General features: G+C 52.1%; 1 protein-coding gene across 1 annotated transcript in view; it reads right to left on the bottom strand.

Moving 5' to 3' along the window:
* JPH3 (junctophilin 3) overlaps window positions 1-20,685 on the bottom strand; it is a 51,144-nt gene extending 30,459 nt beyond the window's left edge. The window contains exons 1-2 of the mRNA XM_006860115.1: window positions 20,304-20,685; window positions 8,823-9,600 (exon numbers count right to left, since the gene is read on the bottom strand). Of these exons, the coding sequence (XP_006860177.1) occupies window positions 8,823-9,600; window positions 20,304-20,685 (1,160 nt within the window). The remainder of the gene's footprint in view (window positions 1-8,822; window positions 9,601-20,303) is intronic.
* Window positions 20,686-21,145: the final 460 nt, after the last annotated feature.

Raw genomic sequence — 21,145 nt, forward strand, 5'->3', positions numbered from 1 at the left:
TGTGGGTAGGGGGTTGGGGGCAGTGGGGAAGGGACTGATCAGGAACATTCTTTGGAGGCTTGCTTTCCAGGGCCTGTTCAGAACATTCTTCACAGAGTTGGGTTTAGGTGAACAGGGGTCTCCACTGGTGTGGGCCTCTGAGTTAACGTGCTGGATGGAGCACACCAGGATGGCTGTTCAAGTGCACCAGGCGCGCCTTAGAAACCCTGTTAAGGTTCGCTATGGGTCAGAACTGACTCGGAGGCACTTAACAACAGCGCCAACATCATGGGATACAGTCCTGGTGTGGCGCTGCGGATCAGCATTGGACTGCTAACCACAGGGTCGGCAGTTCGAACCCACCAGCCGCTCCTAGGTAACCCTACACAGGGTCGCTGTGAGTTGGAACCACATCATGGATCCCATGTAGCTCCCTGGGAGACATTCATGTCTGGGCTTCCTGGTACAGGGTTACGGTTCAAGTGGAGGATGGTGTTCCTAATATGAGAAGGTGGGAGAAGACCAAGTACTAAATAATGCGCACAAAGTTCCTGTCTTGTCACAGAAAATATGCGTGGTAACCCCATGCTCTTCAAAAACCAACCCCAAGTTCACTGCTGTTTTGTCCATTCTGACGCACAGGGACCCGACACTACAGGACTGTCCCACTGGGTTCCCAAGGCCGTGACATTTACGGAAGCAGATTGCCACATCTGTCTCCTGCAGATTGGCTCTGGGTTCAAACCACCAACCTTCCAGTTCGCAACCATTACCAAGGCACCTTCCCTTGAGACCTCCCTCCTGCTGCTGAGTCGATTTAAGCTCATGGTGACCCTATAGCAAAGAGCAGGATGGCCCCATATGGTTTCCCTGTAACTACCTCTAAGAAGTGGGCAGTTTGTGTGGGACTCACCTTCCTTTATGTGTAGCTGTTTTATTGTTTTTATCTTTTTATAGACTGTGAACCACAAGGTCCGCAGTTCAAACTCACTAGCTGCTCCTCGGAAATCCTATATAGGGTCGCTATGAGTCGGAACTGACTCGATATCACTTAACAACAATAGTATGTGGCACTGATAATGCACCGAACTGCAACGTGAGCAGTTCAAGCCCACCAGCCGCTCCTCTGAAACCCTCGACGAGTTAGAGTCAACATGATTTTATAGATTGTGCGTGACCACCAGGCAGGGTTTCGTTGTATTACGCACAAGGCTGTTATGAATCGGAACCAATTAGACAGAACGTAACAACAACAACAACAACTATGTTACAGAGTCCTGGTGTGGCACTGTAATGTACACATGGACTGTGACCTGAAAGATCGGTGGTTCAAACTCATTCCTCAGAAGCCCTATACTGGGTCACTATGAGCTGGAACCAACCCAATGGCAGTTAACAACAATTATTTTGTAAGGGGCCTTAGAGGTGCTAAAAGGAGCTCTGGTAGCGTAGTGGTTACAAATCGGGCTGTGAACTGCAAGGTCAGCAGTTCGAAACCACCAGCTGTTCCGCGGGAGAAAGATGAGGCTTTCTGCTCCTGTAAAGATTTACAGGCTCGGAAACCCTGTGCAGGGTCGCTATGAGTCAGAACTGACTCCATGGCACATGACCACCACCAGAGGTGCTAAAGGTTAAATGCTCAGCTGCAAGCCCAAAGGTCAATTCAAACCCACCATAAACTAGAAAAGATGTAACCTAGGAAACCCCATGGGGCAGTTCTACTCGGTCACGGCAGAACTGTAGTTGCTATGATTCATAATCCACTCTCTGTCACCCGGCTATGGCAACAGAGGCATACTTGTTCACTGCACTCCACTTTACGGTGATTGGCAGATACTGTGTGTTTTAAAAATGCCAGTTTTTTGACCCAAAATGGGGGGGGTAGGGGGGCTACAAAGGCAAGAAGTGACTGGCTTACAAGCTTTCAAGAGGGAACCTAGATCCAGAGGGTGTGGAGGAACGCAGAATCTCCAGTGAGTAGTATCCAATCTGTCTGGGCAGGGCTGATGAAAGTAAATGTGGATAGGTCTCTTGTGATACAATAGTGAATAATTGTTATCAGGACTGACTGTGAGGGTTGGAAATGTAAAGGTAGATGTTCTGTAGCAAAAGGAGGGGAGTGATTAACTTTGCAGTCTAGGAACAGAGGTCCCTGGGACCAACGAGGGAGAAGAGCGGAGAGCAGGACCCTACCCAGAGAAATAGTGACGCCAGAGATGGAGGCAGAGATGATGACATGGAGAGATGGAGCAGCTGGGGACTTTAGACCCAGAAAGGGAGAGGGGCTGTGTGCTGATGACCAAGGGGCAGGCTTGCAGGGTATACCCTTTGGTTGGTTGATGATGCATGGAGGGGATTGTAACCATGGCAATGAAACCATATACGATAGGATGAAAGTAAAACTCATGTTCTCCCATGTAAACTGTCACATAATTCCCAATAAAACATTAAAAAAAAAAAAACTAAACTAAAAATTGCCAGGTTTGTGGCAACCGTGTTTGGAACAAGTCATTGATTAGTGCCCTTTCTCCAACAGCCTCTGCACATTCGGTGTCTGTGTGTCGCATGCTGGTCATTCTCACAAGCTTTCAAACTTTGTCGTTACGCTTTTGCACACGCCACAGACCACAGTCAAGTGTCCGCATCGCTTTTGTATACACAGAAACTGAAGCATTCATGTGACTCGATTTCATGCGATACTCGCTTTCCTGAGGTGGTCTGGGAGCAAAGCGCCATCACCTTCCAGGGCTGCCTGTCACGTAATTTATAACATCAACAAGGAGTGACATTTTCTACAAGAAGCAAAATGTTCCTCCCCACCTCGGTTTTAGATCCGTAAAGATTGGGCTTCCTGACAATGACACCTGGTGGGGCAGTGGGTTAGGTACTTGGCCAATAACTGAGAGGTAGGTGGTTCAAACCCACCAGCCACTCCTCAGGAGAAAGATGAGGCAGCCTGCTTCAGTACAGATTTACAGCCTTGGATACCCTGTGGGAAGGTTCTGGTGTGGTCCTATTGTAAGAAATTCTGATGGTTTAGGGCTCAGGTACTAATGGAAAAATCAGTGGTTCAAACTCACCAGCTGCTCCATGGGGGAAAGATGAGACCGTGCGTATACAAGTGATACTAGTGTCAGAACTGACTCAGCCGCGGGGAGGATGACACCCGAGGGAGCTCAGGCAGGTTTCCTGGGAGAATTCACTCCTCCCATGAACCTGTGCCTCCCTCCACCCTCCACGCTGCAGCCGGCCTCGGAGAGACCAGGAACTTAGAGAACAGGATCTATGGGAGCAGAGTCTGAACCCCAATGCCGACCGTATACAGCGGTCACTCAATAAGTGTGCAGTGACCGGGAGCTCCCTTCTACAGCAGGCTTAACCACAGACTTTGTCCCCGAATGTCCTCACCCCAGGGCGCAGCTGTATCTAAGGGACGTAGGAAGGATGAATGAGACCCAAGGAAGAAGACAAAGTGAACTCCAGTCCACTCTGGCTACTGGCTAGCTCTGAAGTCTGGGCACGGCCTTCCCAGCATCTCGTCTGCATAGTAAACACCCCAACATCAGCTGGGTTGCCATGGTTTCACTTCCCACTGTGCCCACTGATCGATTCGCTGAGCCTGGCTGCAGGCAGACGCTGGACCCGTGGGAACAATGCAGTGGTCCATTAGTCATGTCTGCCATGGATGCAGAAGGAGGAGGGCGGTAAGGATGCCAAGAAGCTGTCATCTGTGATGGAGCTGCCTAGTAAAGGCCCTCCCAGCTCTGCCTGACCCTGCACAATCAGCAGCCAAGATGGACGGCAGCTAAGGCCAGCGGTCACTCGGTGGCACAGGGCCTATCTCCTTGTCCTATGGATGCCACCAAGACTCAGCTCCCAGGTGCAGGTGCCGGCACCCTACGCCCCTCCTGGGAAGGCTCCCCAGAACAGACACCTACCTCCCAGCCCCACACCCCACATCCTACTCTCCACCTAGGAAGAGTCTTGGAGCTTGGGGGCCAGATGCCATGTGCCTCTTGGGAGTACATAGAGTCTCACAGGCCACAAGGGCATAAGCTTGTGGCAGGGGCTTAACACCGGAGAGGGACCCACATAGGGGCTGGACCCAAAACAATGGCACGTGCCCTCAGGCCTACCCGGCTCAACTGACAAAGGAGCAAACTTAACCCTTGCCCAGCCCATACATGCATACACAGGTGTGTGCGTGCACGCATGTACATGTGTGTATGCAAGCATGTGCATGCATGTGCGCACACATGTGGGGGCATCATTACACGTGCATGTACATGTGCCCTGCTATGTACATGTGTGGGTGACTTTATGTACAGATGTGTGTGCCTGCATGCACATGTATATGGGAGCAAGTTGGCATGCACACGTGAGTGCATGATGTATGTGGGTGTGTGAATGTGGTGTGCATGCATATTATGTGCTGTGTGTGCATATACCTGTGTGTGTGTGTGTGTGTGTGTGTGCGCATGCGCATGGCCTTAGGTGTATGTGTGAGCAACTTTGTGCGGTGTGTGCTTCTGTGCATCTGTGTGTTTGTCTCACACTACACTTGGCTGAAGGAGTCCCCATCTATCTGGGACCTCAGATGGTGATGTGTTGGCCCCTGGCCAGCCACTCCAGTGTCCACTGTGCTGCCCTTGCCACCTTCACCCTCCAACAGAGGGTGGGCCTCAGATAGTGCAGGAAGCACCCATGGCTGATACACCTGCTGGCTTCCCTCTCCAGACTCACCTCTGGTCCTTTTTAAAAAAAATTCTAAGTCACCAACAGGAAAAATACAAAACAATAATGGCAGTCTGACTGACTACTACAAGACCAAACAAGTTGTTCACCCAGGAGATATCAAGGCAAGTGGTCAGGTCCCCGTAGGGTAAACCCCCTTCCAAGACTAGGACTCAAGGGGAATACACAAGCAGACATGTGCTCTGACTGGTGACCACGTTGGTCACCGATAAGGGGAAGTGAGGGAAAAACAGCAATGAAGCTGTGAGCTAAGTCCTACCACATTCAATAGACTCCTGTGAACCCGGGTGGAGACCTGGTTGGCCAGCAGTGTGGCAAGACCTGGGGATTCATGGGCCCAGAGTCAGCTACATAGCCACAGAGGACTAGAGTGGAGAATGAAGCATCCAGCTGATAAGAAGAGAGGGCATATGCACAAGAACACCCACACTTGCAGATAATACCCACTTGACTTGGCTTCAATGACTGGATGATCAGAACTCAATCAGAAGAAGAAAGAAGAGGGAAAAAAAGAGTAATCTGATACAATTTGATGAACTTGACCTACACCTTTGGATGCAGTAGCTCAAAAGAGGGAACAAATCTTTACAGCGAGGATCATTCCCACCCCCTCGATACACAGGGTAGACAGGGATGGCCAACTTAGATATTTCCTACTCAAAATGGGGGGCGGGGCAGGATACAAAGGCAAGAAGTGACTGGCTTACAAGCTTTAAAGAGCGAACCTAGATCCAGAGGGTGTGGAGGAAGATAGAGTCTCCACTGAATAGTATCCAATCTGACTGGGCGGCGCTGATGAAAGTAAATGCGGATAGGTATCTTGTGATACAATAGTGAATAACTGCTATCAGGACTGATTGTGAGGGTTGGAAATGTAAAGGTAGACGTTTTGTAGCAAACGGAGGAGAGTGATTGACTTTGCAGTCTAGGAATGGAGGTCCCTGGGACTATCAATGGAGAAGAGCAGAGAGCGGGACCCTACCCAGAGAAGCAGTGACGCCAGAGATGGAGGCAGAGACGATGATGTGGAGAGACGGAGCGGCTGGGGACTCTAGACCAGAGAGGGAGAGGGGCTGTGTGCTGATGACCGGGGGGCAGGCTTTGGTTGTTTGATGATGCATGGAGGGGATTGTAACCATGGCAATGAAATGATATATGATAGGATGAATGTAAAGCTAATATTCTCCCATGTAAACTATCACATAATTCACAATAAAACATTAAAAAAAAAAAATCTAAGTTCATTGAGAAAATGGCGAGGAAGCAGCTCCCTGCCCACTCATGTGTACCACCCTTTCCAGCTCCGGCCAGGCCAAGGGGAAGGAAGGTGTTCCAATTTCACAGATGGGACAACTGAAGCTGGGGCATGAAGCTGCTACCCTCACTAAAGCTCCTCAGGTGGCCGACGCCCAGCTCTGCCCACACCACCATTCTGTCTCCCCAATCTTGACCAGAACCAAAGCAGTTACTGCGGAGTTGGCTCTGATTTATGGCGACCGTGCATGTGTCAGAGTAGAATTGAGCTCCACAGGGTTTTCAATGGCTCAGAGTCTGGAACTAGAACCTTCTTCCAAGGCACTTGAGTGGACTCAAACATCAACCTTCCAGTCAACAGTGGAGTGTTCAGCTGTTTGTACCACCAGCTTCCCCCTCATTTCTTCTGGGATTTGTCCTCAGTCTTTATTTTGAAATCAGTTCTGTGGGAGACTTTCCCTTAAATTCTTGTGTTTCTGACCCCAGCCCTCAGCTGGCAATGAACAGTCAGGTTAGAACAGGAGCTGTGACAAGCAACCCCAATATTTGAGGACTGCCCCTCAGCATTGTAAACTGTCTCTTGTCCATGGCGGTACATCAAAGAATCAATACATACACTGTTGCTGTTATATACCTTCAAGTCAGGTCTGACTCAGCGGCCCATGAGCAAGAAAACAAAACGTTGCCCGGTCGGGCGCCATCCACACAATTGTTATATTTGAGTCCACTGTGGCCACTGGGTCAGTCCATCTTGCTGGGGGTCTTCCTCTCTTTTGCTGACCCTCCACTTTACCAAACAAGATGTCCTTCTCCAGGGACTGGTCCCTCCTGAGAACACGTCCAAAGGACAAGAGACAAAGTCTAACCATCCTGCTTCTCAGGGTTACTCTACCTGTCCATTTTAAAGACACGTTTGTTCGTTTTCCTGGCAGTCCGTGATAGGTTCAATGTTCTGCGCCAATACCCAAATCCATAAGCATCAATTCTCCTTCAGTTTTCCTTATTCACTGTCCAGTTCTCATATGCATATGAGGCAAACGAGAATACCGCAATTTATCTTAGTTCTCAAGGTACTATGTTTGTTTTTTAGCTCTGAAAAGAGGTATTCTGCAGCAGATTTGCCCAACGCAATGTATCACTGAACTTTCACCTTGCTGTTCTTGTTTTAGTGAGGTGCCTTCGAGTGGGTCCTGGCTCAGGGTGACCCTATGCACAACAGAATGGTGGGTCCTGGGTCTGGTGGGTACAATTGTTGTTATGTTTGAGCCCATTGTTACTGTGTCAGTAAACAACAAGGGTTAAACAACACTGTGAGTCTGAACTATTGGCCTTGGGGCTCACAGTCCAGTACTGATCTTACAATGCCATACCAGGAGTCCAGGACATTAGGAGGAATGCAATACAGTAAAACGCTGCATCGTGGCACGGTGGACCAGACCCAAGCCCATGTGGTTTTCTTCCTCAAAGTTCCATTTTCCTTCTTTTCCATACGGAGTGAGGACTATGTTCCTAACGGGAAAAATAGCAATTGAGCCCGAGTTGTTCCTAAAATACCAGGTGAGCAGTCTTGAACGCAGCTACTACTTACTCCCCTGCCGGAGCTCTGCTGGAAAAGGTAGGCGGGGAATGGGGAGCGAGGCGCTCGGGGCTCAGGTAGTAATTCCATTTTCCTCTCGGCTCCTCAGATGGGCTACGGGCTTGTCACTCTCACACCTCGGGAGGCTGTGAGTAGCATATGGTTGTCAAACCATGTGACCATTCTTGTTGTGTTATAGACCACGGGTTGTCCAAAACCAGACCCCAATGGGCCTGTGGTCGTTAGTGAGGGGGAAGGCACTAAGTCAGATGTGGGGTCTTCCTGGACCCTCCAAGCCTGGCCCTCGGCTAGGGATAGAGAGTTCTCCTAGGAGGAAAGACCCTGTCTGTGCCCACCCTGAGCCCAGAGCCTTACAGTGGACTGGAGAGCCCAGCCCACACTCAGGACCCTCTGGGCACACTCTGAGGACTTACTCTGGCCCTGAAAGTCCACGTGGTTTTCTGAAACCACAAAGCCAAGGGCAGCTCCGAGGCAGGTTCTGCCCCATTAGTACCTGCAAGGTTTGAGGCTTTCAGAGTTTGGCTCCCTCCCGAAATCCACCTGCCTGCAGGGCCCCTGGCTCGCCACTCAGCCTCGCATCTGTGACATTATCTGGTCCAACGTGGCACCAAGGCAGCAGTCAGCTCTGCGCCCCCTCCTGGGCCATGGTGTGGTCCACTGGACCCTCATGCACTAAGCCTGTGTGTGCCACCGCCCGCGGTCCACAGGGAAGCTGGGATGCAGGTAGGAGGAGCTGCCTCTGCACACCTTCCGGAACCTAAGCTGTCCTAGGTCTGTTCCAACATGACACAGCCTTGTTATCCGTCCACACCTGACGTTAAACACCAAAGTACAGCACAGCTCGGTCACCGCGGTTCACAGATACTGCGACTTTTGTACCAGTGCCTTTGCCCCCAAACCCTGTGCTCACTTCGTGTCTCTGTGACAGCCTTACAGACTTTTTCGGCACACTCCGCACACACGTTACAGCAGCGAGCCAACATCACTTTTCTGTGCACAGGGAAACCGAGACACCGTGTGACTTGCTTTGTGACACTCACTTTGTTGTAGTGGTCTAGAGCCAAACCCTCAATACCTCCAAGGGTGATGAAACAGATACAAGAGACCCTGCTCAGGGACGGTCCTGGCACCGCCCCTGCCCACGACCACCGCTGACCACCTCTGGGGTTCTGTGGGGCACCCTCTGAGAAGCACTCACGTGAGCCTTCCCCCAGGCCCACCCTACCGCCGCCCCTACCTGGAAGCCGCGATCTCCGCTTTCTGCTTGGCAATGGTGGCAGCCCTCTCGGCTGCCTCCACAGCCCGGTCCACCTTCTCGCGGATCTTGCTGGCCCGCAGGGGGATGAGGTTCTTGCGCTTGCCGCTGACCAGGATGTTCTGCTTATATTTTCCCTCCTCCTTGGTGCCGTCGGGGAAGGTCATACAGCCGTAGCCGTGGCGCTTGTTGGCAGCCCATTCGCCCTCGTACTTGAGTCCGTCCGAGCGCTGGCTGACGCCGAAGCCCGAACGCTTGTCATTCTTCCACTCGCCCACGTAGGACTCGGTGGTGGTGGCGTCGATGTCGTCCTCGACGGCCGACAGCTCGGCCTCGGCCTCGCCCAGGCTGATGGTGGAGTGGATGTCGCTGACGGTGGAGCTGACCGTGCTCATGCCGGCCTCGCTGCGGAAGGAGCTCTGCTTGCTGCGCTGGCTGGCCAGGCTGCTCTTGGACTCAGACTTACGTAGCTTCAGGCCGCTCAGCAGTGAGCGCCGGAAAAGTCCCTTCTTCTTGCTCTTGAGGATCTCGGCATCGCTGTGGGCCACCAGGACGAAGCCGCCTCGGGACACGGCCGGGCTGCCAGCCACTGCCGGGGAGGCGTCGGGGAGCAGCGCAGTGCCATTGGTGTGCTCGCTCCGCAGGGAGTTGATGGACGTCCTCAGGGGCGAGCGGATGACCGCCGCCATGCCGTATGGGACGCTCTGCCGAACACCGTAGCCCTGGCGCATGCCGCCGGCCCACTGGCCCTGGTACGTGCCTGCGGAGACAAAGGACAGGGTGAGCAGGGGGACCGGACCGTCCACGTGGATCCACTGACCCTGGTATGTGCCAATGGAGACAGAGGAAAAGGCTGAGCCAGGAGACCATCCGCAACTCCTCTCTGTTGGCAGGATCTGTGCCACAGGCAGACAGAGCCTCGCAGCACCTGGAACATTTGTGTGAAAGACGCAGCTTTGCTGTCCCACCGGAAAGCAGGGAGGGAGGGAGGCTTGGAGCCTCCAAGAATCAGGGCAGCAAGTCCAACCTGGAGATGACAAGGGTGGCGGGATGTTTTGGGTGGCCCCCACAGGGCGGCAGACTAGATACAGAACAGGTGCCTCGGAAGTCAGTAAGTCCCCTGTCACTAGAGGTATCCAAGGAGTCCTAGGACACACTGCTTATGTGCTCAGCTGGCAGTTCAAAGCTAGCAATAGCTCCATGAGAGAAAAAAACTGGCCATCTGCCTAGGAAACCTGTAAGGTAGTTGTGCCCTGCCCTAGGTCACTGTGAGTCCCAATCCACATGACTGCAGCATGCAGAGAGAGGTTGGGAGCTGCGTGCTGGCTGGTCACGGAACAGTGTGAGGAATGGTAATGTGTGCTGGCCTTCACACACTGAAATCGGCAGACCTGGCCTCCTTCTCGGGCTCTGCTGTGGGACTCTAGACGAATCTCTGGGCCTCTCTGACCCTCCGTCGCCTTCTCTGTAGAATGGATCTTAAGACCTTGCAGTACAGACCCTGTGAACCTTGAACAAGCCCCACCTTGTGCCTGGACATTAAGTCATTGCTGTCACTAGAGCCTTGGGCAGGGACTCTCCACCTGGAGAGGACTTTTGGAGAGACAATGGGGTTGTGGTGTCCTTCTCTCAGCTCTCTGTAGTACAGACAGCAAACCAGAGAGGGGCCCACGGGTCGCATCTTACTGACACCAACATAAAACCAAGTGCCATCAAGTCGACTCTGACTCAAAGTCATTCTCAGGACACAGAACGGGTCTCTCGGTTTCTGAGGCTGGAAATCTTTACAGAAGCTGACGGCCACATCTTTCTCCCAGGAAGCTGCCAGTGGGTTCAAACCGCCAAACTTTCAGTTAGCAACCCAATGCCTAAACACAGTGCGTCACCAGGGCTCCTTACCGATTGTTGTTGTTGTGTGATGCTGAGTTGGTTCTGACTCATAGCGACCCTGAAGAGTGTTTCTGTGGCTGTAAATCTTTACAGGAGCAGAAACCCTCATCGTTCTCCCACAGAGCAGCTGGTGGGCTCGAACTGCCAACCTTGCAGTCAACAGCCTCTACACTACCAGGGTTCCTCCTAAATGATCATTGTTGTTGTTAAACGCTGTTGAGTCTGTTCTGACTCATAGCATCATTGTATAGGGGTTCCATGGAGCGGGTAGTGGATTTGATCCACCGATCATGCAGCCTACAGCACCACAGACTGTTTTTATATAAATTTAAGATTAACTGCCACATCTCAAAAATTAAGAGATTTCACATAGGAATCCAGGTCTCTGGTCTCCGGATTAGAACCCGAGGTTCTGGTCACCCTGGATGATCTTTGTTCTCAAATGGTAGAAAGAGACTGGGATTCAGCAGCAGTCACCCCGAGTCAGCAATACCCTCCTAGTGAACCTCACTCCACACCCCCACAACCTGCAGTCTCCCCCTCCCTCATTGATAGGACCAGCATCAGAGGGTAAAACCCGAACAGAGTGTGGGTCCACACCGCTCAGCTACTTAACTATCACCACCCACACCCAGGGCCACACAGACTTCCTGACTCAAAACCCCCACCCCTACCAGCCAGACCCTACTCAGTGCACCCACTTCACATGCCTTCCTCAACACCCACTCCTCAGCTACTCCAGCCCTGGCTCAGGACACTGCAGATTGAGTAGGGATTTAAAAAAAAGATCACTCTTACCATCAAGTCAACCCTAACTCACAATGACCCATCCATGTATCTGAGTGGAACAGTGCTCCGGAGGATTTGTTGTGGTTGTTTTTTTAATGTACTTTTGTTGTTATTGTTGTGAGATGCCGAGAAACAACAGCTTCACATTCTGATATTTTAATTGAATAAATGGTCCTCTGATTTTGCAGCAGTACTTTCTGGCTTCCCCTCATGTGTGTGTGTTTGTGTGTTTATATTTACTCCTGGCCAATGGAAGACTCCAACCCCTGGGGCCCCTGTGCCAGTGGGCAGCTGTGCTCCTTCAGGGTGTCAGTGGTTGTTTTTTCCGTGTTGCTGAATGGATGGCTGGATGGCTGGATGAGCGTGTGGCTCGTGGGCAGAGAAATGAAGACTGGAGCCCAGGCTGGACAGACTGTGGAGCATCCAGACCTCCTCCCAGACAGAAAGGAGAGACAGGCCATCACCTTCCCCAGAGACTTACGACCTGTCCCTCGCCAGCTGGAGGTCAAGAGTCCAGCCCCCATGTGTCCTAGTGGGGTAACCCTATGACCAGCTACCTCCCTGTCCCTCCTGCTTCCTGCGCCCCACCCCAACCCCCCAATAAATCACATGTGGAAGTATTGGTCAGGGGCTCTGCTTCTAGGGGCTGACCTAAGACACAGCCATGAGAATGGAGAGGCTGGAGCGTGGGCAGACTTTGCTTCATGTGAAGAAAGGTTTCTCAAGCTCTTTGTCTGAACTCTGGCCAGACTCCACATCTCTCCTTCGCCTGGACTGGGCCATGTGTCCAGTGAAACGTTGCAGGAACCTGTGGGTGCACCCTTAGAGAGCTTGTTTGGGTGAGCAGGGAGGATGCACTTCAGAACACATGGAGATCACAGCCCCTGAGCGGACACTGACCAATTTTGGGGTTTCGGTTTGGTCCACTCAGAAACACCACAGAAGTAAGATGTAGGACGTTGTCTTGGGGAATTATGTTACTCCAACTGACCTTGATGCCCCAAGACTTCCATAGGGGTTTCAATGGATTGATTTGAAAATCGAGTAGGTCTGATTCCCAGTGACCCTGTATACAGTTTCCGAGGAGCAGCTGGTGGGTCTGAATCACTGACCTATGTCCAGTGTTTATCCTACATCACCACAATATTTAGTCACCAGGCACTCAGGAGTGGCCGACAGACCAACACCCCTTTCTGCATGAAGCTTGTGCTCTAGTCCAGTGCTTTCCAATGAAATTTTTTGCCATGATGGAAGTCCTCTACATCTGTACTGTCTAATACGGTAGCCTCTAATGCACATCTAGGACCATTCCGCCCTGAACAGGCCTGATTTCTCCACCTCACGGAAGCTGAACAGGATCGGGCCTACTTAGTACTTGGATAGGAGACCACCAGGGAATATCAGGTGCTATATCGGTGTTAGGAGTCCAGGTGTGGCGCTGTGGCTTAATGCGCTGGACTGCAAAGTCGGTTTGAACCTCAAGGTCAGTGGTTCAAGCTCAGCAGCCGCTCCTTGGAAACCCTATATACGGTCGCTAAGAGTCGGCGGCAACAGCAATGCAAGATCAATGGTTCAAGCTCACTAACTGCTTCTCAGAAACCCTATACAGGGTCACTGTGGGTCGGAACCTACTGGAAAGCACTTAACAACAACAACAACAATTACATATGGACTCCTGGTATGGTGCTGGAAGACAGGCACTGGACTGCTAATCACAAGGTCAGTGGTTCAAATTCACCAGATGCTCCTAGGAATCCTTATAAAGGCCCAATGATTTGGAACTGACTCGATGGCACTTAACAACAACAACAAATTACACACCCAAAGGAGCCCTGGTAGTGTAGTGGATTACGAGCTGGGCTGCCAACCGTAAGGTCAGCGGTTCAAATCTACCAGGAGCTCCACAGGAGAAAGACTAGGATTTCTGCTCCCGTAAAGATTTACAGCTTTGTAAACCCAATACAGGGTTGCTATGAACTCCACGGTGCACCACCATCACCACCAATTACACATATTAAGTCCTAAAAGAGGGCTAGTGTGCCATGAGTGAACACCTATTGTTGGTAATGAAAACTGAAGACACATGGAAACAGTTAGTCCAGTGAACTGATGGACCATGAAACCAGAACTAGATGGTCCTCAGCTACCATTATCAACTACTCTGAAAGGAATCACATTAGTCAGTTCTGGATTGAGTGAGAGAAAAATATGGACCAAAACTCAAAATGATAACAGAGATCAGGCTTACTGGTCGGACAGAGACTGCTGGAACCCCAAAGGCTATGTTCACTTTCATTCACTCTTCAGGTCTGGAACTGAACTCACCCCCGTGGCTCAATTTTCAGCAAACCACAGGCAGGTTTATAAGGTAAACAATAACACCAGGGAGATATGCCCTCCTTAGAATCATCAACCATTGGAGATCGAAGGGGCAGCATTTCCCCAAGGACAACGTTCAGAAGAGTGAGGAAAGAAGGAGGCATGGGATCAGGAAATGCAGGGAGTGAGTGAGTGATACTATGTGGTGAGGGCTGCAATCAATGACATGAAACAAAATGGGTCTGAATTGTTGAGTGGGAAACTGATCTGCTCTCTAAACCTTCACCCGACTCACAATAAAAAGTTGAAAGGAAGAAGGAAAAAATGGCTAGTAGGAGTGAGAAGCTGGATTTTGTATTGTACTTTGTCTTAATGTAATTTAAACTCAGGTAGCCACGTGTGGCCCACGGCCACCATAATGGACAGAGGATTAGCCCATGGATTCGGACCTGAAGAAGCTACGGTGAAATATAGTTTCTTTGGCTGCTACAGTCAGGATCTTTCCTTGGCTCATCTTTAGCTGTGACCCCAATGGCTCTACTTAAGGACTGAATTCACCTAATCCAAGGCAGCAATAAACCTTTGAATTCAGAAGAGCTGCTACAAATCTTACTCATGGGTCCCTCAAACCCACTCCACCCCTGGGAGATGCTCTCTCAGTTACCCAGGAAGGAGCTTGGCAAGCAGAAGGGAAGGTATGCACCTATTTCAGAAAGGGCTGACAGTTGAGGAGTGAATGACCCAGAGTAACCTCAACAACAGGCAAACACTCCAGGTGGCAATGTTTCTTGAAGGATGGACCCACCCAGTGACAAAGTGGGAACAGGTGAACCCCCAAAGTTCAAATGTGCCTGAGGGTTCATGGTCAGGTGGTCACCCATGGACAATGTAGTCTGGCATTCACAGGGTTACCTAGAAGGGATCTGAGCTGTTTTTGCCAGACAGCAGAGCCCTGCACCAGGAGATGGGGAGGCGCTCTCCATGGTTCTGAAGGGCTTGTCTCACACTCGGGCAGCCAGGAAACCACTTCCCTTGGCAGACAAAGATATGGCGGGACAGAGACTCTGCCCCTTGTTCAAATCCCAAGGCCCCCGTGTCAGGCTTACCCACCACATGCCCTTCACAAGGAACAGAACTACAAGCGGGGGAAGCAACCAACCCAAGGAGGGATGGATCCTTGTGGAAAATTTAAACAAACATTTCTTTCTCCTGGGCCACACAAATCTAAATGTCTAAATCTTTTTGTCATTTGAGGACACAAAAAGTGTTACATGGCACTGGTTTGCTCACAGAATGATCAGCTCATAGTTGGTAGCTAGTTATATTTAGAGTTGTGGAGGTCTGGGGAGGAAAAGGAATCTAGAAGAGAAACTGCAGAGGTTCCGGGTCTTCCCCGACTCCCATCATCGCCATCTTTTTCTGGGTCTCTTTATCTCTAGCCAAGAGTCCCCAGAAAAGACGAGGCTGCTGTCTCCCCTTTCCTCAGGTTTGCTGCATTAACTGTTAGCGTCAGCGAGGTCTACTCACTAACCACCCTGTGGACTAGCTATTTTGGGAAGATGCTGAGCCGTGTCTCCTCCCTAGCCTGCACTAAGTCTCTTTATATGAAAGCACATCAAGTAGCTTGAGGGCTGTTTTGGGTGAGGGGATGCTTTTCAGTAACTCTTTGCTCCCAGCTATAACTGGCAATGAGGAACTAGTAATCTAGCTGCTTTGCTTCTTCTCCTTTCACCTTATGGAGCCTTTTTCTCCCCAAACTGGCTGAACGTGAATCTCTGAGGAACTGTCTGTATGCCCAGTTGCTGAGAGATTGCCTTTTTGTTCTTGAAACATGGTTCTATTTGCGTAATGTCTGTGTTAGAGGACCTGCTCTCTCCTAACCTGGGCGGTGGAAAAAAAAGAGTTTACGGTTCCACGTCTTTATGGCCAGCCACCAGAAATATGCCCAAAGGTAGTTTATTTTGTACCGAGGATTTCTGCCCCCACCCTGCAAGGGAAGCGCCAGCAGCACATGTGTTTAAGATGGAGACAAAAGCATAATACCACGTCTGTAACGGGAACCCTCCTCCACTCAGAGCGGTAATGTGCTTCTCGGGTGCAGGAGCCAGCCGAGATTCCTGATACTTGGAGAGCAGTGTACGGACCAAGCTGGGAGGATACACGTGGCTGTGTTTGGGGGTACAGGGTAGAAAATGTCTCCGGGTGACAGGTGTGTTGTACGCGTGTGCGCGCGCAGGCGCCGGGGTGGTTCTGGATTTTGCCTGTGGGTGTGTGTGATTTGTGTGGGCTAAGGGATCTGGGCCGATGAACGGAATCTGTGGATGGGGGAGAGGCCGGGTGTGTGGATGACTCATATCTTTCAGGGTGTGGGTGGGTTTATTTGTGGGGGATAACTTTTGGTCTGAGGGGTTCTGTGTACTCGGCACCCAAGGAGAAATATTTACCTGTGCAGCTAAGTGCAGGGGTCCAGCGAGTGGATACAAGGTGGAGCATCATGGGGAGGGTGGAGGGAGGGTGCGGCAGGCAGGGCGGGGGTGTACATACACCCTCATGTGCATTCAGCTACAACTCTGGGCGGCTTTGCCCAGAAGAGGAGAATGGGTGCGGAGGAAGAAGAGATCAAGGAGGAATTTTTCCACAAGGAAGTTTAGGGAGAGGAGTAACAGATAAAGCTCTGGCGCTGCAGTCTCTCTCCCAGAACGCATCTCCGAAACCATCTAGCTTCTGGAAGCCTTGGTTTCCAGATCCCATTTGGACATATTGTCCGGAGGAAACAGTCGTTGGAGAAGGATGTCATGCTGGGTAAGGTGGCGGGTCAGAGAAAAAGAGGAAGACCCCTAATGAGATGGATTGGCCAGGTGGCATCATTGATGGCGTCAAGTGTGGCAGCAGTAGTGAGGTTGGCCCAGGATCAGACATTGTTTCGTTCTGCTGTGCATGGGGTCGCTAGGAGTCGGTTCCGACTCGATGGCACCTGACAACAACAACATAGTGGACACAATGATACGGTCAACGCTGTAGAGTTTTAAGTTAGATAATTTGGTGTAGACATTTGCCCCGTGCCTGGCACACACTGATTGAGTAATGCCATTTATTATCATTGTTGTCAATGTCCTAGCTACCTGTTGGAATAATAAGCATTCTAAGTATGCTTCACTGCATAAGACTGGCAACAGTTAGTTATAAACAATAATGAATGCTTACTAGATTCCTGGAAATTTTTACCAGTTGCCACATTTTTTTTTAAATCAGCTGCCATTGAGTCAGGCCCAACTCATGGCGCTCATGTATGTCAGAATAGAACTGTGCTCCACAGGGTTCTCAGTGGATGATTTTTGATAAGTAGATTCCACTCATGGTGCCCCCGTGTGTGTCAGAGTAGAACTGTGCCCTACATGGTTCTTAGTGGATGGGTTTTCACAAGCAGATTCTACTCATGGTGCCCCATGTGTGTCACAGTAGAATTGTGCTCCACAGGGTTCTCAGTGGATGATTTTTCACAAGTAGATTCCATGCACGGCGCCCCCATGTGTATCAGAGTAGAACTGTGCTCACAGGGTTTTCAGAGGCTGGTTTTGGGGACGCAGATCACCAGGCCTTTCTGCCAAGGCACCTCAGGAGTGGACTCAAGCCACCACCTTCTGGTGCTTGACCATTTGCACCACCCAAATGCTCCATAATTGCACACATTTTCCCACTCAGTCCTCCTCTACTTTGCAAGTGTCATTACGAGCCCTTTGTACAGAAACTCAGAGAGGTGAAGTAACTTTCCCACGGTCACAGAGCAGGGCTCAAGCCCAGACTGGCAACTCCAATGCCCCCTGGCCCCAGCATCTCCGAGGGGCCACCCCAGCATCTTGGGGCCGCATAACATCCATCAATGAGAGCTGCCTGCTCACGCCCAGGAGAGGGTGAGCCCGAGGGAGGAGAAGCTGGCAGAGTGTTCCAGTGGAAACAGTCTCCATACCAATTCCAGGTCCCGTAACATTCATGAAACACATGCTTCCCCAACTCAGCACTAGAGCCTGGTTAAAGGTCGGAGCTCTGCTGATGCCTGCCCAATGTCTCCATCTCTTGTGAAAGGAAAAGTCAGACTGGAGACAGATCATTAAGTCAGGAAGGCTCTGCTTACCCCCTCTGACTTGTGCTCCGTCACCCACCACCAGTTGAGTGGGACAAGGAGCCGAGGTACCACTGTTGGCCTGCATTCCGGTGGATGAGGACACCCTAGTTCGGCTCTGCTGACCGACAAATTGCTCCAGGGCACATATTCCCAAGAGTCACCTCCTTTCTGATGGGAAACAGGGAATGTGCCAGAAAAGTGAGTCCAAGCACCTAGGCCAGAGGATCAGTATGATTTCCTGTCATGCCACGTCTCAGCACCCAGAAAGGAGTGGCCACCCTGGAGAGAAGAGAACCATGATCCCCTGGAGGGGAGGGGCACAAGTCTGAGTAACATAGGGGGAGAAATCTGGGTCCACACCCAACTCTCACTAACACGAGGGCTCTGGGCCAGTCACGTGGACTGCTGGGTCTCACCACATCACCTGTAAATGAGGTGATCCCTTCCCCACCATCAGGACGGGGTGGGGAGCAGGGAGTGTGTTATGCTACAGAAAACTTGCATGATTTGCTGAAGGACTGAGACTCTGAGGAAGTGCATCCATTGACATTTCTCATGTCAACAGTACAGACAGTAACCTCGACCTCAGGCCCTCCTGTCTCCTCCCCCCTCCCATTCAAATGTAAGCTCCATGAGGGCAGAGACATTTGCTGTAGACACTGCTGCTTTCCCCCCCCCCCCCAGGCTGCTGGAGCCCAGCATACAGTCAGCACTCATACACATTGGCAGAATGAAAACAAGAAGTCTGCGGACCACAGGAGACAACCGGGTACCACAGGTAGACCAGGGTGCTAGGCGCCACTCTAAAATGCTGAGAATTCACACATAGCTGAGGGGCCTGGATCCTTCTCTCTCCAGCTCAGTGGGAGGCTGGAGGCAGCTCTCCGGGCACAGGCATGCTGGGAGCCCCTTGGAGAATAGGTTCTGCAGCACAGCCCTGAGTGGGACAGCTGCCCCTGGTTCACAAACAGACCAGCTGGGAGCGCCAGGCCGCCCGCCTGCCACTGTGGCCACCCACATCTGCTGCCTGGCTTCGTCCTGCCTGTGCACTTGGGCACACACACGCACACAAGCCCGCGGCCAAGACAGAGGAAGGGCTGTCTGCTCCCACCAGGCCCTCGGCACCCCAGGGTCAGGGTGCTCTTTGAAAACAACAGCATGGAAAAGGCCGCCTGGGACTAGGGCTGGGCAGGGCCATGACAGGCAAGAACATTATATAATTAACTGCCCCAGACTCCTCCTCTCTGGGTAATAATGAACCCTGCCTTTCGGTTGCATAAGCCAAAATAATAATTACTCTCCAGCCCTCTCCCTTCTGAATGGTGGCCAGGGAGCAGGTATCGAGAGCTTCCTTCTTGAGACTTAAGGAAGCAAGGAGATATGGAGTCAGAGACCACATGCACACTTATGGCTCTCTGTCCAGCGGGGGTCACTGCTGTAGGCCCTTGGTTCCCAGGCATCCATGCCTAAGACATCACCAAGCTGTGGGATTTAGGGAGAGCCAGAGCATCTTGAAAGCAGCTATGTTTTGGGTCTGGCTTCCAGGAGTGATAAAGGCTCCCTGCGTCTCAGATGCACCAAGGGGTGTACATCGGAGTGTCCAGGACAAAAGAAGAGATGCCAGCCAAACCACAGTGCCCAGCACAGAAACCATCTTACAGCAGAGCCACCAGGCACCTCCCTGGCTTCTAGCCCCAGGCTCTGCTCCCGAACGTGGTGGCATCTTAGAATGGAGGCATAGACCTAGTGCCTGAACTGACGGGGAAAATGATTCAGCCACTTACATCTGAGATTCCTGGGCTCTCACTAAGCAGATGGGCCTCCCTCCCTCCAGCAGCTTCACCAGCGCCAGCCCGCATCCAACCACCTAGAAGTTTATTGCCTTGTTGTTGTGGTCTGGGTTTGCATCCCCCGCCTCTAGCTACCAAGCGCTCCCTTTCCATTGGCTTGGGTTGATTCGGGACTGCATGAAAACAAGACGGAGCTGGGGTCTGACCCTGGGAAAACCAAACCAGGAGGGGCCCTTTCCCTGCCTGCCATCCTCTTGGCTGTCTTGGCTCAGCCTGGCCTTCCGGCAGGTCCTGGCCTTTTCTTGATTGATGCTCTGCTCTGCTCCCCAGGCCCAGATCTGCTCCTGGAAAGCCCTCCCCGCAACCCCAACACCAAGGCACTGGCCCCCATCAGGCAACGGGGCAACCTGTAACCAGAAGCCACTGTGGCCTCCCAGGAACCCCAGGGAATGCCCCCGATGCCCACAGCCTAGGTGGAGGGAGCAGTTCAACTTCCCCGGAGACCAGCAGCAGAGAACACAGAGGGAGCAGGCCCCGCGCCGGCGCACATACCTCCATCAGAGTACGTCTCGGTTCCATAGCCGTCCTGAAGCCCGTTGCTCCAGGTCCCTTCGTACTTGGCCCCGTTGCCCGTGCACTCCCGCACCCCGTAGCGCCCCTTAAATCCGTGAGTCCACTCGCCCTTGTACACCCACTTCCCCTTGCTCTCCAGGCCGATGCCGTGGCGCTTGCCCTGCGCCCAGGTGCCCTGGTACGTGTTGCCGCTGGGCCAGGTGTAGACGCCCAGCACCTCGAAGCCGTGGCTCCACGAGCCGGTGTATTCGCCTTGGCCCTTGGGGCCGGTGCAGATCCCATGGCCGTGCGCCTTGCCGTCCTCCCAGCCTCCGCAGTAGGACCCTCCATCGTCAAAATTAAACCTACCCCCACTGGACATGCATGAAACTCGGTTTGCAAATCCCGCAAACGGTGAAAAAAAAATAAAAAAATAAGGCGATCAACAAACCGGATTCTTGGTTGACTGGCTGGCTGCTTTTTGTTTTTGTTTTTTAAAAGAATGGAGAAAGCGAAAAATACAGCGGCCAGATCTTGAGCGGCGGGCGGCCGCAACGCCGGCTTCGTTGGAATTTAAGTCAATTGGGGGCGATTATTCATTTCGAGCTGCGCCGCGGAGCCTGACCAGCGTCTCGCGCTCCCGCTGGAAACAGGACCGGAGGGGAGGAGGGAGGGGGAGGGGAGCGGAGGGGAGGGGCGGGAGGGGGCAGGAGCGGGAGCGGCGGGTGCAAACGGCTCCACCTCAGCTGTAAATGCCCCTCGGCGGCCGAGCCCGCGCCTGGGAGCCTGGCGAGCTGGGCCGGGCACCGGGACGCGGCGGGACGGGCTCAGGCCCGGGGCGC

This window comes from Chrysochloris asiatica, unplaced genomic scaffold (genome assembly GCF_000296735.1).
Source record: "Chrysochloris asiatica unplaced genomic scaffold, ChrAsi1.0 scaffold00037, whole genome shotgun sequence".
NCBI classification, from domain to species: Eukaryota; Metazoa; Chordata; class Mammalia; order Afrosoricida; family Chrysochloridae; genus Chrysochloris; species Chrysochloris asiatica.